The sequence below is a fragment of the Porites lutea genome, chromosome 11 (assembly GCF_958299795.1).
Source record: "Porites lutea chromosome 11, jaPorLute2.1, whole genome shotgun sequence".
Taxonomy (NCBI): Eukaryota; Metazoa; Cnidaria; class Anthozoa; order Scleractinia; family Poritidae; genus Porites; species Porites lutea.
Window position 1 is genome coordinate 26,856,763 of NC_133211.1, and position 17,472 is coordinate 26,874,234.

Below are 17,472 nucleotides of genomic sequence, written 5' to 3' on the forward strand. Positions count from 1 at the left end.
ATCCCTGATTCCATAAGCATATAGTTTTGAGAGTAATATTTCATGATTTACAGTATCAAATGCCTTTGATAGATCAAGGAAGACTCCACAAGATGTTTACTTTTTATCTATCGCTTCTTTTAATTTTTCAGTGACCTCTAGTATGGCTTGTTTAGTAGGGATTTTCAAGTTCTTTCGGAAGCCAAATTTATATTTATATAAAATTTCCATTTTGATTTTATGATATACCAAGGGGGCGGGCTTTGGGGATTATAGCTCTATGGGGAGGGGGCAAGAAAAAATTTTCTCGCCTCCTCCCAAAGCGTTCCCTGCCCCCTAAGTAGATTTGACACTCATCTAAGATGGCTGCCCTTAATGCAAAGTCCTCGATCTCAAGAGTCTCATGGAAGAATAGAGGACTGTGAGCAGTCTAAACTAGTAAGTAGAGGTTAACTTGTGGGGGTATGTTTTGTTCCAAGGGTTTGTTTCAACAACAACAACTTTATTCTTTGTACAAAAATACAAAAATTGGATAGTTTGCCCGCAAATAGCTCGATTTTGCCATTTCTGATTGGTCTAATATTCCTCCAGTTAATTCTATATAACCAGCTACCATTATTTTACCACATTTTGAAATGCATGCAAGCAATGCATCAGGATGCAATGGTATATAGAGAGGAGAAGTGTGATGTCACGTTACCATGGTAGCACTATTTCTGGATGACAACAAAATCAACGACAACGATGACAGCAAGGAGAACAGGAAAAATAATATGTTTGTATTAACAAACAACAACTTTGCACGTGCATCACGCTATTTTGTCGTTGCACCACTACGACACGAATCTTCCTAATTTCACGAGCCTGCTTTATGGAGTAGTTAAACACAACACAAAAGTTGTTGCTTTCTTTTTCTAAACTTAGATAACAATATACGATCCCAAATGAAAGGAAATTGAATAAGATTGGTGAGGTTTGAAATAGTGCAAATAGACTTTTAAGTGACTTTATCGGTTTGTTGTTATCCAAAAATTTTGCTACCATGGCAACGTGATGTAATGACTTCACTTCTCTACTGCCCTAATATAAAGTAGCAACCTCATTTACAGGCAGTGGCATGGCAGCCTAGCTGTTTATGTCTGAAACAACTCAAAGGATTGGGGAAACAGTTCATAGCTATTTAAAGACGAAATAGTTGTTTTTCTGACTAAAAGTTAAACTAAACAGAAGAAATGCAAAAATACCTAAAAATGTCTCTTTATGGGTGTTATCAACTTTTTTAGGAGTATCTACAAGAGAAAAAATCTGTTTATATCTGGAAACCAAGCTGGGAAAGAGTTAAATGTTTTGAAGAAAGTCTACAAGGAGGTAAGGTTATTAAGAAAAAGGAAATATCTTCAACAAATGAAATACAAATATTTGTCTTTCTTGTGACATGTGGAATTATGTAGATCTTGGATGCTGACAGCCTCATTCAATTTATTGTTTATTATTATTATTATTATTATTATTAGTATTATTATTATTATTATTATTACTATTATTATTATTACTATTTGTGTTATTTGATGGGCAGTTTTTGGCCACTATACACCTTCTGTGTATCCCCCTACCCTGCATGGCTGAGCGGTTAGAGCATTGGACATGTAAGCTGGAGGCCCAGGAGACCCTGTGTTCTAGTCCTGCCCTGATTGCTAGCTGGATATGTTTTTGGTGCTCCTGAGTTCAAACCCTCAACCACACTTGTAAAAGAGACAACTGGTTCGCTTCCTTTCACTTGGGATTCTTAACCATGTTATGTTTCATTTGAATTTGTTTCAATACCCCTAAGCGGATAATTAAGTATTGTAAGTACTTATAATTTATCCAGTTACAAGGATGTCGCACGTAGCATCAACGATGAGTTTTTATCTAATAATAGTTTGATTCCCCTTGGCAGAGGATTTGTACACTTGGTTTGGAATCTTCTCATCAGTTCCATTGCATTTTTCAGTGTCTTAGACAAGGGGTCACTTTTAAAGGATCTCAATCAACCGCTTTGTCAGATTGGATGATACATTGTTGTGGAAGTCCTGGTGAGCATATCTAATAGTTTAAGAAGTACTGTGCTAAGCTTAGAGTCTGGTTTCTTAAGAAATATTGCTGTTTAACAAAAATTCACTTGCTGCCTTATACTTACCGTAAATCCGCTATTAAGCCCCGGCCCTGTCAGTTTTTTCTGTTTTTTGTTTCTTATAGCATTAACATTTCTTTCTCGGGTTTTTGCCTTCCCTGCCTTGATTAGATGTTTCTATTTACGAGGGAACATTAAACATGAAACTCTGCTGTATTGTTGATGTGTTCCCAATAAAACTTGTTTGTTTGTTGTTCTCCCCCAACTCGGTCATCAGTGAAGACTCTCCTAGATTGTTTCCAAAATGCCCAATGCTTTTTTGGACTGATTCAAACGCTGTTTGTGCTAGTAAAACTTCTCCCCAGGCATTTCCATAGTTTCTCTCAATTTACTTGCAAAGTTAACTTTCACTTGTTCTATTGATTTCTCTAGTGAAGCGCAACCGCATGGATTATTGGGTAAATAGTTTTAGTCGAGTAGTTTTATAAATATTTTAAGTTCGCGGCACCAGCTAATGGCTTACTTCACAATCGGGTGGTTTTCAATAGCGTATTGTTATTTTTGACAGCCATTGTCATTCCTACTAGACTTAAAACAATAGTTCGCTGGTCTTAAGTAGGCTACGTTTCTACCAGACTTTTTCAAACTCGCAAGTATAGTGGCTCTTGTCCGTAAATTTTAAAAGTTAAACGTATTCTGCACTATTCTGTCCATAAATTTCAGGATTTTGTTGCTGGTACGTTTCCGGAAAATCGCGCTCAAAGTCAGCTTCCATGCAAAACTTGTCTGTCTATCATCAAATTTTTTAAGATTGCAATTGTATATATACAAGACTAATTTAATTCAGCTGGTCAGGAAAAAGTCAAGGAATTTCAAAAACCTTTTGCTGTGGCAACAATGTATAAGCACAACACCCCTGCAAAACTTCTCCAAATATCCTGTATTAAATACCCTGCCATAGCACATCACTGAAAAAGATCGCTTGAAGTTTGGTTTCTCACACAGATTCGATTCTGGTGTTCATACAAACATGCCCACGTTGCAGTGATAAATTATAATCGAGTTCTCGGTCCATTAGTCACAAAACGTAAGCTTGTCGCATGCGAAGACGTTGGCCCAAAAGGACCAAACCGCTAGGCTGTACTTTTGCTCCAAATCCCATGTAAAGAACAGAAAGAACTGAGTTCTCCAAAAACTGAAGTCACAGCCGACTCCGAGCACTGGCCTATAAGGGAAAAGTTCAAGACTTTACATGCAAAAGTCAAGAAATTGCTCCTTGAAAGCCGTAAGCACTTTTATGACTCCATAGATACGTGCTTTAAGAGGATTCGTAAGTGCCTGTGGTCTATTTTTAAGCTTAATTCTAAATCACATCATATTCCAGACCTTGTCTCCATGGCAACTGCCCCTGAAACTACCGATGACCAACTGCATAATCCACCGAGAGAAAGTTCTGATTCTCCTGCAGGAATAGCTGCCCTGTTTAATCGTTTTTTTGCCTCTGTATTTACAGTTGACAGTCCAATGGAGGAAATATCGTGCGCACCATCGAACACTGTTATGGTCGATCTAACTCTCACTGTGACTACGGCCCAAACTACACTTGAAGCTCTGGAAGTCGGTAAAGCCACAGGGCCGGACGAAATTCCAGGTAAGTTGTTTAAAGGGACTGCCCCGGTAATTACTCCATCGCTTTGTAAGATCTTCCATAAATCACTCCAACTAGGGTCTCTTCCGAGCGATTGGAAACTGGCCAATGTCTTAACTGTCCATAAAAAGGGCGTAAAAGATCACGTGGAAAATGACCGTCCTATCTCTTAATTGCCAATAGTTTCTAAGGTTTTGGAGCGTTGTGTGTTGAAGATGGCATCAAGGCCTTCGACAAAGTCAGCCATAGACGCCTCGTCCACAAGCTAAGTCAAGCCAGCTTTGGTTGGAAGCTGCTCAATAGGCCACTTGCACTAAGAGGTCACGTGACCAATGCTTCCTTTAAACGATGAGTTGGAATCTTGCTGATGCCAAAAATTGACAGAGCATATCAAAATTATCTTACAGCCGAATTTTGGAGGAAACGCATTTAAGGGAGATATTTTTTGGCACTTTGATTTTTCTACAAAGCAGTATGATTTGTATTGGCCGCCATGTTGGAGGGCATACTTTTGCCCTCCAACATGGCGGCCAAAACTACTTTTTGCTTATATCTTATTAAACGTTTGATAGTTACGCTCAGATGTGCTGTAAACGTTACCACATTATCTTTTCAACATTTCCCTTGAACTTTAGGTGCAAAATTTGTGTTCAAAAAGATGTAATTCCGAATTTTAAAAATCACATTTTGGTCACGTGACCAGCTACGAACTTACTCATTTTAAGAAAATGGTGCGGGTTTGACAAACCAAATCACTATTATTTTGTTTAAGATATCACCCACTAATCGTTTTTCGAAGGCAAAATCATATAACTTTCATTTTCATAAAAACGATGTCACATGACCTCTTAGTGCAATTGGCCTATTGGTTCCAGTCCTACCTATGGGGTCGCCGCCAACGCATCACAGCACTCGGCGCCACTTTGAAGGATCTTCCTGTTACCTCTGGAGTTCCTCGAGGTTCTATACTGGACCGGCCTTCTTCCTCCTATACGTTAATGTTGTTTCTAGTAGTCGAGTGTTAATGTTCACCGACGACACAGAAATATCTAGAGAGATTAGGACCATACGCAATGCCTGTTCCCTCCAGACAAACCTTGGAAGGCCTGAAACTTGGTCCCAAACATCTGGTGTTCCCTTTAGCAAAGCCAAAAGTGCAAGGCTCAGCGCATAACAAGGCCCATAATGTCTACCTACAAACTCAACAACACCCTGCTCGGAACGACGTGCGCCGCAGAAAAAGACCTGGGTGTATGCATTACTAATGATCTGACATATGGAACAAGCAAGTATACGAACATTCTGCCCGTGCCAACAAACTACTTGGGTTCATCAAGAGAAACACGAGATTCATCCTTGGCACCGCAGTAAGACGAACGCTATTCTTAGGCTCAGAACGTCCTCATTTGGGATACGCCACTCAAATCTGGGCACCGCAGTCCATCGAACTCACTGCTAAAACTTGAGTGCATTCAAAGACTCACCACTAGGTTTATTTTAAACCTGCCTTATTCTTCAACTATAAGCTACAATTCTCGTCTACAAACTTTCAATCTCTTACCTATTTGCCACTGGCAGTAACTATTGGACCTTGTCTTCTTTTTCAAAAAATAGTTTGGTCAAGATAGACAGACCCCTGTGTCTTACGTGATATTCGCAAGTACAGATGGACTAGATCATCCACCAGTGCCAATATTAATAAATAAGTACCTAACAAATCCAAGACCACTACTTACCAGAAAGCTTTTCTCGTTAGAGCATGTAGAATGTGGAACTGGCTCGCTAACGAACTTGATTTTAGTTAAGTGTCCATAACTTCATTTTAATCGGTTTTATTTAATTATTACAAGACCTTGTTAGCCACTTTTTTTGATGTAATAGTGTGTCCGTCTGCTACCTCGTCCGATCGCTTGCTGTATGTAGTTAGTCTCTTTTCTTGAATTTTGTCATTCTTAGCATTTCATACTCTTTTTATTTTACCCGGGCCCTCTGTAATTGGTCTCTGCTGTTGCGGTGTCCCTGCTGACCCCCTTCTGTAGTTTAATTACGTTGTATGTTTTTTTTGTTTGTTTCTTCGGCAAAGCTAATAAAATAAAATAAAAATAAATAAAGCAAATGGCGGCAAGTAGAACTACTATTATAGACGTTGGCCCAAGAGGACAAAACTGCTAGGCTGCATTTTTGCTCCAAATTTAAAAAATTAATTGCTTTGATTTTCTCGCATTTAACTATAGTGACAAAATCAAGTCTCTTGCAGGAGGGGTGGGTGGACCCCCACCCAACCCTGCCCAACCCTGATGTTTTGCAGTGCACCATTCAAGTCATTTGCATCTCCTCATTTTAGCTCTGTTCTTCATTGGAGTATATATTATTCAGCATCTCATGTATTTTGTTGCTAATATGTTGCATTTTATGATTCAGTCTTTGTAACAGGCTCTGAAAGAAGAAGTGAATGTCTTTTACCCAGAGCTTACTGCCATTGACTCTTCCTTCAATCTCCTTACCAATCAGCTACGCCGTTTGCCAATCCTCAAGAGGTTAAAAAGACACTGTTTAAATTTAATCAAATCCTGACCTCATGGATAAACATTGGAGAAGGTGATCTAATCCGGAGGTCGTGGATTGGATGCTCACCATTGTTAAAGATATTATCTTTTTTCTTGTGCGCGCTTGTTTCCATGCTTGGTTCTAAAATGGAGTTACAAGAGATGCTATGACAGTTGAAGTCACCCTTATTTTTATAGAAACCAAATCATAGTTCAAACTGGTCACTTGTTGGAAGGATATATATAAATTTAAGGCTGACAGGGTGTCCAGTTCCTATTTTTTCCTATTTTTTGAGCCTATTCCCGTCACACTTACAATCTGGTATCAAATGGATCAGTGTCATTTTGCGTACACCGCGGAAAGCCTGGTTCCGTACTTAAAACTATACGGTCTTTTGACTCAGACAAGCATATTCTCAACCAGCTACTGATTGCAGATTAATGGAAGGAAAGCTTTCCATAGGACGTTTTAGTCCTAGTTCGGTATCCTTCAATAGAAATTTCACTCTTCAAAGCTTTTCAAAGATTGGCTGCCAACTTAAAGGGAATTTGCATATGACCACCATTGATTATAGAACCACGCTTGACCTATAGTCAAGCATATCATTCTGATTATCAGCTGAACTGGGCCGATAAACTAAACGTTTCTGATCATTTTCACTCCTTCTAAGCCGCGAAAGTTGATCTAAATCCTGCAAACGTAGAAAGCTGAGGACTCGTAGCCTTTATTATAACCCTGATGAGCTGCAGGGAGGCTATCTTTGTCAATGAAAGTACTATTGATTTTCCTATTTTTCTCCTATTTTTAATACAAAGTTTCCTATTTTTCCTATTTTCTCAACCCTGAGTTTCCTATTTTCCTACTTTTTTGAGCAACCATGCTGCTGGACACCCTGGGCTGAAACTACCGCCCCAATTTCGGTCAGCGTGAAAAAAAATCAGCTCTTGCCATAACGAGTCGACCAAAAACAATCTTTATTTCTTCTCTCTTTAGGCTTATAAGATATCACAAGCAATAAAAATATTGAAAACAAAATTAGAGTACTGGCGTTTCTAATGTGAGTTTTCTCCTTTAGATGTGTTTTGATATATATTGGGAGAGTGGCAGTTTGAAATATGTGGACGGTGCGGAAACTTTCTGTCGGGAAAAGTTCTTTCTTCGCGTCAAAAAGTAAGTGTAGATGAGGGACCATTCTATTTTATCAGTATTGCAAAAATATTTCACGTGACCCCCCCCCCCCCTTCCCTTATTCTTTTAGGTGCCCCCTATTTTTTTCACATGACCCTTTCAAATCCTATCAGCACCCCCCACCTCGTTAAAGGTCCATAATACGAACATTTAGAATCGCTTTTACAATCAACGTCAATTTTTACCACGTGACCATGTTCTCTCGCAGCTCGATTGACCCGCCACTCGAAATGCTGAGCTTGTTCGTAGCATGGGTAATGATCTATATTATTATCCATGTTCGCAGCAATTCATGGATCCTTGCAGGCTTTAACATGGCCTGAGAGGAAAGAAGGTTGGACTCTCATGTAGAAGCATACTTTTCTTATCCATCACGAAAGTCCAAACCTCCTTGTGAGACCACCTTCCATTAGCTCACTTAACGGGATTTTCGACACAGCTCTTGTTTGTATTGTATGCTCGTCTCGTGTTGCTGTCTCCCATTGCGAGTGCTTAAAATCCCTCATCCCTCTACCCTCATCCTGCAATTGAGTGCGGATACGTTAAAGGGGCTTTGTAACGAGGATATTATAAACGTGGACCTTTATTTTCGGAATTCGATTTTAGAAGAAAGTAAATAGTGCGAGATAGCCTCTTTACTTACAAGTGTTGTTTCAAGCTGAAGTGAATACTGAAGCTCACGCCAGCCCGGTGTGTTTGTTTGTTTGTTTTTTCTGTAGGGGCAGAGATCGCGGACTCCCTTTAAAATACGACTCAAATCAAGGATTGTTTACCCAGAGATGACAGTAGCCGCACTACACGAATTTGAAATAGTTTCTTAAAACTTGTGTCTCATGGAAATCTTTATAAGAACCGTCTACAAAACTGCACTTCTGTAATGAGTCTTTAACATTGTGCGCAATTAAATTCTCCGTTCTTAAAGAATGTCTGTGTTTATTTATTTGTCAGCAATGATCAATGTTGTCTTGATAAGGTGTAACGGTATTGAACTCATTTGTGTAATCGGTCAGGAGCGAATTTAAGTTCTACCTACAATCCTAAAACACCCAAATGAGGGTTGTTATCACTGATAAACTGTTCACCAATTCAAACTCCAAACTTTTCCTGGTCAAATCACTATATTTAGAACCTCTTCAGCCTGCTCCAGGCCGTCCGGGATAGTCGGGTCCGCGAATTAGACCACTTCCGAGTTCCAAAAGCCCTCACTTTCAAAAGGAGGCCAAGTGCACAACCTTTCTTGTGAAAATGAGTTTTACTTGCATGAGATTTCATATCAAAGGCTGAACACTTAACCTCGTTTTGATACAGAGGCCCGGGGGAACTAGGAAATGGCCTATTGAGAAAGCGCGAACACGAAAATAAAACGTGAGGAAACTGGGGAGAGGAAGGGCGGCTGAGCTACAAATCACGTGCCTTTCACTTACGCATCATCCTCACTATCCGAACCCCTTAGACTCAACAACTTCTCGTAAGCGACCATGACCACCCCACAGGGCTGATTAGTTAGTTAACATTTTGAAAATAGGATTATACCTTTGCTCTTCCGCCGAGTATTGGGTCGCATTCGATGGATAATATTATGGAGTAAGAATGAGAAGAAATTTGGGAATTCTCTTCAAACGCAAATTAACCAATACCATTAAAATGCTACATTCATTCAGTGATTAATGTCCACCAGATTTCTGGATTTTGCCCTGCGACGAAAGCCAGAACAAGTGATTTTGAGAGACTATTCCGTGTTCTTTTACTCCTAAACGGTGTACTGTACATGTCAATCGAAAGCGCTCTCAGTAATAATGACCGAACGTGTAACGTACTTATAAACTTCTCGCCTCCCGGTCCCTCGCTTCAGTCGAGGTGGCAACAGAATCTTTCATTCCAAGAAAAAGTAACTTATAATTAAATTCCGATCTACGTGCTGCTTAGCCTGTATCACAAATGCGCGCCTTTGAATGGAAGCTGCCGAAAGGGTGAAGTAAGGAGCTATGTCTTGGTATTTTCCATCCAAATTAAAATAGCTGACTTCAAATCACTTCCAGTCGATACTTTATAGCTCATCTTATTAATTCTCCGATTATTTTGTTAACTGTCAATTAGTTTTATTTATCTCGCAGTGCTTTGAATTAAGAAACAAATTAATATCAATGACACAATGAGATCTGTAATGTTTTACATTGTAATTATTTGAATTAGTAATTGTCGTTATCTTTTTCAAAAAGTGAAAACGTTTTGCGCAGAACTTCAATTCTTCTATTTATTGAATATTTTTCTTCAAAACTGTACAGGAGCACTTTGTATTTGGTTTCTCGGGGCAATAAGTAATGACATAGGCCTTTTTCTAAAGGGCACGAGAACACAGGCTATGCATGGGCGGGCCCACCCACTTCCTGGCCAGTCTCTAGCGTAGTTCCAGCCATCACACGATATGAAATTTAATCACCTCCTTGCGCGAACGGATATTTTTAAATTTTCCTTTTTTCCACGGACTAATCCAATTCCAATGTGGAACAGCCTTCCTCAGGAAATAGTTCATGCTACAAGCCCAGCATCCTTTAGCGCAGGGGTTAGTGCGTGGCGCTACGGCTCCAGTCCATACCCCCTACGGTGGCCCACAACTGTCACGGCAAAACCAAAAACCTCACGGCAAAAACAAAATACCTCACGGCAAAACCAAAAACCTCACGACAAAACAGAAAACCTCACGGCAAAACCGAAAATCTCAAGGCAAAACCAAAAACGTAACTTCACGGCAAAAACCAAATACTTCACGGCAAAACCAAATACCCACGGCAAAACCAAAGCTATTTTGTTTTTGCTATGAAGTATTTGGTTTTGCCGTGAGGTTTTTGGTTTTGCCGTGAGGTTTTTGTTTTTGCCGTGATGTTTTTGTTTTTGCCGTGAGGTTTTTGGTTTTGCCGTGACAGTTGTGGGCCACCATATCAGTCTGCTTAACTTAAATAGTTTAATTAGTTGATTAATTTCACTATATTAATTTGATCCCACTTTGTAGTCGTTATTTGCAGCCCACAAATTTGTTTGTCTATTGAAACACGCCACGTGGTGTATATTGTAACGTAGTATATCTAATATTTATTTTATTTATTTATTCACTTATTTTCATATCGGTTGTAATATGCAATAAGCATTACCGATTAATAGAACAGAAACACTCTTTAACTGTGCTGTAAGGTGAGTGTTAACGTGGCTTTCTGCTATGTCCTCACGCCCTTCGGCCCCGCCGTAATTCTGGACTTCTACAACAACTCGGGCTCAAAATAGGAAAAAAATGGTTGGCTACGCCCCTGGCCAGTATCAAGAAATGTGGAAAATGATTGGTTGGAGTACAAGTGTGGATTTGGCTCCTGGTCTACAGTAAAACATAGGCTTCTGCGTAAACACAGAGTCAACGCTACCCTAAGAGCCTCTGCTCGCAACGTGAAAGAAAGAGAGAGTAGGTGTCAATCATAACGTCGTGACAAAGGCATGTCGTGGGACTAATCTATTCCATGTATTTGCATAAATTATGCACCGTAATCGAATGCACAGCTGAGTATGGTTACTCGCGCCGGAGCATCCACTGTTAATTTGTTTTGGTTGTCAATTTTTTACCAAAGCAGTTACTTATGGCGTTTTTCACTGTTCTAACTACAGCAAAACTTTTGCAAAATGGCTAAAAGACCTTTGCCTTCAAGTGCTTTTGCGTTGCCTGGGCTGTCGAAACCTGATACCAAGAAACCATTCGGAATTTCATACACCAGGTCAACTGGTCACTCGAAAAACCTGTCGACAAAAAATGAAAACGGTCCTGTTGAAGATAATTTTAACACTTCTCTAAGTTTGGTAGATGACAAGGGCTCACTGCTGCCTGTACAAACAAAACATACACTTGATAATTTGACGAAAACACGACCTCGAAATCCCGGCAGAAGATCACCTTCTCCTTTGGCGCGAAGGAAATTTGAACAAGACTCGCTTGGAAGCGAATCTGTGCATTTATCTAAGTCATCTTTGGAAGCAGATAACTCGAAACAGTCTAACTATCAAAGAGATGTTTCAAATGATCGTTTGAACGCAGTGAAAGAAAGAACAGCATTTTCTCCAGCTCTTATGATCACTAATGATGTCGGTTTTTCGATTTCGAGTGATGAGCTTTCCGTTTCGCGAACTTCGCCAAGAACATCGCCGAGGATAAGAAATAGACATCAGGTAGATCGCCCAGAAATTCTTCCAAAGCCTAATAGAAACCTAAACCGCATGAACGCAGATCATGTCCCCGAGAAATCTGACCTCGTTGGGAACATTACAGATTTGACACATAACTCTGAAGAGCACAACAATCCGGCAACTATGGAACCTCCGCCTTTACCTTCATCATTACCTCCTTTAGAAGACGATGTCTCAGCTTCTGACCCAAATGAAACGCTTCGTAGAGACGCAAAACATTCAATGCAAGGATCCTCATTTGGAAAGGTAATGAAAACAGTGAATGGAAAAAGCTTGAATTCTAATCTGTCAAGAACGTTAGGTAGCCCTATTGACAACTCAGATGAAGTAAAGAGATTTACCAGAACTAAGCAGGGAAGAGCTACAACATCTTCAGATATGTCCAGTTCGTCATCAAGAATAGCAAAGTGGCAAGGATATGGAAGAACTTGGTCCGGGGAAAATCACGCTTCTACAGGAATGGCCAAAGTTGGAGTTGCATTGTCGGAAAGGCAGACATCTTTAGATTCTGCCATAGCATCACGACTGTCCAAATATGATACACCTTACAGTTCCAGACAGCGTAAATCTGTTGACAAAAGTCCATCATCTCGCCGTAGACGCTTTAAACCAGTTTCTTTAGTTGATGAGTCAGAAATGACCAACACTGTGAGTACTGTTGAAACTCAAAGTACAGATTCTTTATCAAAGGTCGATGAAAATCAGAGCCAGCTAAGTTCTGAAAGATTGCATGGTGTTCAAGCTGGTAAATTTCTACCTGGCGAGGATTTGCCAGCGCATCTTACCAACGCAACAGAAATACAAACAGATGGGTTGAGTTTGTCAGGGAGTAACACAAAAAATAGGTTTCAAAGAAATGAGTTTGCACCTGAAAAGAAAGTTAAACCAGTAACCGGCTCATCATTACTGGCATCAAAACATAGTGCAGGTCAAAGCAATGTGGAGAATTGCAGGCAACATCCTAGCTTATCAGACAAGTTTGCCCTGAATAGGACAAGCCCAGAGCCTACAGTCTTGTTGGAATATGATGTTAGAAACAGTGAGGAAAAAGTTATTGAAGTTGAAACAAATGAAACAGCTCCATTTGTTGTCTCAGATAGATCAGGTATGTACAGAAGTAAATCAGATTATTTGAAAAAGGAATTAAGCAAAGATTCTAGGGCCGTTATTGACATTGGTTTAAATGACAGACCAGACATGCAGGAGGGAAGCCCACAAGTTACTTTACCAAAAGTTGTTATTGAATATGATGGTGAAGTCGTGAGAGACTCAATGCTCCATGGTTATGACACAGAAAATAGTTCAGACGAGGCTAATTTGTCAAAATCTTCGTTTGAGGCTGAACAAGACACATTTAACCTTCAACAAAAAGAACAGGAATCAGATGGCAGTTCTCCTGTTGAGAATGGTGGTGATTTACAGTATAGTGATTATTCTGATGAGGAGGAAGATCTTGACCTTGTGTTAGATGATGTTAGTTTAGATGATGAAGACCTCACATTTGAAGACTTGGATTCTGCAAGACAGAAAATGAAGCAAGATAAAGGTATGTTCTTTGTTTTTATAAGACTGCATTACAGATCATCCTCAGACTGATCTCTCAATGCAAAGAAATCATTTATAACTACAGACAGAAGGACTTAACACTTTGATTTTCCTTTCATGTATTCTTTGAGTGATGGTCAGTAATGAAATTTAATATCTCATCTAAGGGCTTGCAGATGTACTGATCCTTAAATAACTTATTTTAAGATTGGGTTATACCCATGCAGCACAGACCCATTCCAAAAATGGCTGCAAGCTGTGTCTTCTTAACTTTTTACATTAGAATTAGCCTCACTTACATCTTTCTCAAGTTCAAAATTCAAAAAAATATTTTACATAGAAAGTTAAATTAAGGCTGGTTTTCACTAGCGACAGAGTCGGAGTCAGGGTGGTAATCAGAAGTGCAGAGCTTATGATCTAGTGAAATCAGCGTTCCGATTCCACTTACGACTCCATCACTTACGTTCCACTTATGATCTAGTGAAAAACAGATTGTCGGAGTCGGAAGCAGAAGCAGAAGAACCAAACCGATCACAAAACGTGGGAACCTGCATTGTCATCGGTTTATCCTTCCGCTTCTGCTTCCGACTACGACAATCTGGTTTTCACTAGATCATGAGCAGAACGTAAGCGACGGAGTCGTAAGCAGAGTCGGAAGAAATGGAAACATTCTGATTCTTCTGACTCCAATTCCGTCGCGCTTATGACTCCGATTTTTGATTTTCACTAGGTCATAAGCTCTCTTACGACTCCGCTTACGACCTGACTCCGACTCAGTCGCTAGTGAAAACCAGCCTTTAGCAAGGATGATTTTAATGTCAACAAAATGACATTAAAAGTAGTTTTCCTTTTTTGGAATGGATGTATGAAAAAGGTGAAATTTAGAATTGTCAGTGAATTGCCAGTGAATTCTGTTCTTAACTTGCCCAACAGAAGAGTGAAGTTTTGTGGGGAAATTATTCAGATTACAGAAGAACTTAATCAGTCCTGATCATCAAAATGTTTTGGCCACAAGTTAAAATGATTCGTAGGCTAGTACATGTTAGCTACAGCTTGGCTGAAAGTGACTTTCTTTACACTGTGACAAGAGCCTGCATTCATGTAGCTGGCCTTTGGATCAGTGAGTGTGTGTGTGAGAGGAGGGAGGGTGGGGGGGGGGGGGGGGAGGGCTTTGGGTGGTGAGTGAGAAACCTGCAATGGACTTGACTTATCCCCATGCTCTTCATAACATAACAGCTAAAACAAATCCCACCCACTATGCAGGCTATCCAGTCCAGTGATATGTCTAGGCTGTTAAGAGATCCATGTGGTTTCTTAAATCTCAACTGCGATGTCAGAATCCTTACTTTAAACTTGACACTGAACAAGATGCAATGAAAAAACTCTTGTTAATAAGTTCAATGATTTTTCCATTTCCTAGTATTTTGGAGCAGTTGTCTATTAGACAGTGGGCGTTTATTAGGGAAGGGTGTCGTTTAGAAACTTTTAAGTTTTAAGTTTTTTAAAAAGAGGTATTTATTTGGGATAGGGTGTCTATCAGATCTTAGTAAATCCAACTAGTGGTCTATTATCAATCCTGCATTCTGATTGGTTGAGCTACTATATGTTATAGCCCACTAGTAAAGAGAAGCGCCGGCTTTGAAAACCAAAACAATGGCGGCTGAATCGCGTTTTGCTAGCTAAAGTTGTTTTGTCTCGATATTTTTGACCAAGGAGCTGGATTTTACTAAAACAATAATATTCCTCTCGCCCTTATGGCCTCTGAGTCAATAGCCCATTCGGCCTTCAGCCTCATGGGCTGTTGACTCAGAGCCCGAATGGGCTCATGACTCAGAAGCCATAAGGGCGAGGGGAATATTATTGTTTTAGTAAAATCCAACTACTTGGTCAAAAATATCCAGACAAAACAACTTTAGCTAGCAAAACGTGATTCTTAGTATTGTTAAATACCACAGTATTGATATTACAAGGAGAAAGGTAAGGGTAATTCCCTTATAAAATAACCTGACATACAGTAAAATGTTGGTTTTCAATGAAACTTGGTACACTGTGATAACTATTCAAGAGGATGATGAGAACATGATTAAAAAAGTGGAACACCGTGCTTGTTTTCACCCTACAATGGTGACAAATTTGGCTATTTAAGCACCTTTGGAAATAACTGTATGCAGTTCATGTAGACACTACTTTTTTCATGATGCCTTTGATATCTCACAGAATTTGATTGTATTTTGGTTTTTTGAGAGATGTTAAATAAAGGCAGTGTTTGCCCACACAGGCAATCTGGAAATCAGTTTATTTATTCTGGTAAATTATTGTAACTAATCCTTTCCTCTATGGAGGCGGGAAGGAGGAGGGGTATGGATATTTTCTGGAACCGCATATTATCATTTTGAGTGTTCACCTTATCCTCGCAGAATATTTTGTAAATGGGCATACGAAAAAAGCAGTGGTTACAATGAAGTCAATTTTATGCTTACATCATTGTTATCAAAACTGTCATTCACTTCTATTTCTGTTAATTGTTCTTTTTATGGGCAGTCAATTAGCAGTAAAATGAGTCATGGTCGAACTCATTTTCACATGTCAAAAAATGAAAACTGTCACTTGTTTTCTAAAATGTTGAATTACTCTGTAGCTTTTCACTCATTGGCCATATACACAGTTTCTATTTATTAGAGTTATTTGTATGCCATGTTTTCCATGTTTTAGTAAAGTAAAAAACTTACCTTCATAGTTTATTCTTTTCTTTCAATTTTTGCCATTTTCTGGTTGCATTGGGTTCATTTCCTTTGTTATGTGTTTAACTAGAATGCCTTGTTTATGTTCACATTTTCACAGTTGTTGATTTCATGTTATTGGACATGATTTTGCATTAAATTACCTTTCCAATATCACAATAGCACTTAATTTTGACAGTTTTTGAGCACGAAATACCAAAAATGATTCATTCATGAATGACAATCTTATATTAGCCCTGAAAGCCAATTGGATTATATTGAGGCTTCCATGAAAATTTGAATCTTCATTACCAGTGATATTAGCACTGTTGTGATATTGGCCCAATATCATGTTCTAATAAAAGTTAATATTCAGTCACACAATCGGGAAAATAAAGAAATAAAAAAATAGAATTTGTCATAGGTAATTTCAGTTCAAAATCAAATTAATTCAAAGTAAAATGTTCAATTTTCTGGTTGATTATCATGATTTATAGTTAACTTCACAGTTGGTTCTGCGAAGAATGTTTGAGATGTTAAGATTTTAAATATTGGGCAACAATAAAGGGATAACTTGTATGTTCCCTGATTTTTAAAAGTTATTCTTCAAGGATTGTAAATTGTCTTGTTCATTGAAATATCACATCCTTTGTTGATGTTCTTTCCGTCGTACTTGAAAATTTGCATGCTGCAAGGAAAACATTTTGAAAAATTTGTTATCTAAAAGATGCTTATATTAGAAGTGGTGGAACGTCCTCTTCACTTCCTTATAGAGATAGAAGTAGGCGGTGAGTATCTATTGTTCTCAAAGTAGACAGTTCAGTATTTCTGTAGTTATGCACGTAATGTGTTGGTTATCTGGTTAGTTGAAAAGTGGATAATTTTAGGGTGCAAATTATTTTGACAATAATAAATTATAGTCTTTAAAATTCTTTTTATAGGCAATGTAGCATGAAATATAGGAAAAAAGGACCTAATTCCACAGAATTGCCATAAATAACTATTAACGATGATTTTCATTGTGACAGTAAAATTGTCATGAAAGTTATACCTTTTGTATTGCTTACGAGGGTGTTCATTCCTTACTCTTTCTTAAAGGAAGGCACTCATACGTGGGATATTAGTGTGTGAAATTTTTTTAGAAGCAAAGTTTCAGTTTTGCCTGTGTTTTCTCTTCTCTGCTAGGAATGAGTGATTCATTTGGAGGTTTGTCAATCTTGTGCTTGAATACTGTAGCAGTTGTTTCAAGTCAGCTTGGAATATTGACTTCATTTTTGAAATTGTGATTGGGATTTGTAAATTTATCGCATTATGTTTTCATGTAGAAGCCTTGTTGTAAACTGATCTTACCATTTAGTGTCATAAAATGGCACTAGATTCTTGATGTTAAAATGTATTTTGCCAACAATAATAATATTGTAGCTTAAATATTTATGCTTGCCAAAGTTGTGTCGATGAGAAGACTGACAGAACTTCATGCATAAGAAAGAGCAGATTACTGCCATTAC

General features: G+C 38.8%; 4 protein-coding genes across 7 annotated transcripts in view; all 4 read left to right on the plus strand.

Moving 5' to 3' along the window:
• The first annotated feature begins 1,153 nt into the window (after positions 1 to 1,153).
• Positions 1,154 to 5,625, plus strand: LOC140951706 (uncharacterized). Its single transcript, XM_073401020.1, has 4 exons — positions 1,154 to 1,347; positions 1,973 to 2,054; positions 3,606 to 3,743; positions 5,497 to 5,625. The coding sequence occupies exons 1-4, from the start codon at positions 1,240 to 1,242 to the stop codon at positions 5,553 to 5,555; spliced, it is 387 nt and encodes a 128-aa protein (XP_073257121.1). The 5' UTR covers positions 1,154 to 1,239; the 3' UTR covers positions 5,556 to 5,625.
• Positions 5,626 to 5,855: 230 nt separating this feature from the next.
• Positions 5,856 to 8,399, plus strand: LOC140953387 (THO complex subunit 5 homolog). The gene is made up of 4 exons (XM_073402871.1): positions 5,856 to 5,861; positions 6,174 to 6,264; positions 7,361 to 7,457; positions 8,195 to 8,399. The coding sequence occupies exons 1-4, from the start codon at positions 5,856 to 5,858 to the stop codon at positions 8,256 to 8,258; spliced, it is 258 nt and encodes an 85-aa protein (XP_073258972.1). The 3' UTR covers positions 8,259 to 8,399.
• A 2,648-nt stretch (positions 8,400 to 11,047) lies between these two features.
• On the plus strand, positions 11,048 to 11,819 carry LOC140953388 (uncharacterized; the record flags this gene model as incomplete). The annotated part of the gene is made up of 1 exon (XM_073402872.1): positions 11,048 to 11,819. A coding segment is annotated over exon 1 (678 nt), but the record flags the coding sequence as incomplete, so codon positions are not given.
• LOC140952952 (uncharacterized) overlaps positions 11,801 to 17,472 on the plus strand; it is a 28,547-nt gene continuing 22,875 nt past the window's right edge. The window contains exon 1 of one of the 4 annotated variants that reach the window (XM_073402414.1): positions 11,801 to 13,245. In XM_073402414.1, coding sequence (XP_073258515.1) covers positions 11,823 to 13,245 — 1,423 coding nt within the window. In that variant the 5' untranslated portion in view covers positions 11,801 to 11,822. Of the gene's footprint in view, positions 13,246 to 16,625; positions 16,753 to 16,931; positions 17,171 to 17,472 lie in introns of those variants that run through there. The other 3 variants (XM_073402415.1, XM_073402416.1, XM_073402417.1) reach the window with 3 other exon arrangements.

Bases quoted from the DNA above. Each gene is read 5' to 3' on its own strand.
- LOC140951706 (XM_073401020.1), top strand. From the start codon at position 1,240: ATGGGTGTTATCAACTTTTTTAGGAGTATCTACAAGAGAAAAAATCTG. The intron at 1,348-1,972 runs GTAAGGTTATTA...TGCATTTTTCAG, and splicing joins TGAAGAAAGTCTACAAGGAG to TGTCTTAGACAAGGGGTCAC. The intron at 2,055-3,605 runs GTGAGCATATCT...CTGTATTTACAG, and splicing joins ACATTGTTGTGGAAGTCCTG to TTGACAGTCCAATGGAGGAA.
- LOC140953387 (XM_073402871.1), top strand. The intron at 6,265-7,360 runs CAATCCTCAAGA...GTTTTCTCCTTT, and splicing joins CAATCAGCTACGCCGTTTGC to AGATGTGTTTTGATATATAT. The intron at 7,458-8,194 runs GTAAGTGTAGAT...TTTTTTCTGTAG, and splicing joins TTCTTTCTTCGCGTCAAAAA to GGGCAGAGATCGCGGACTCC.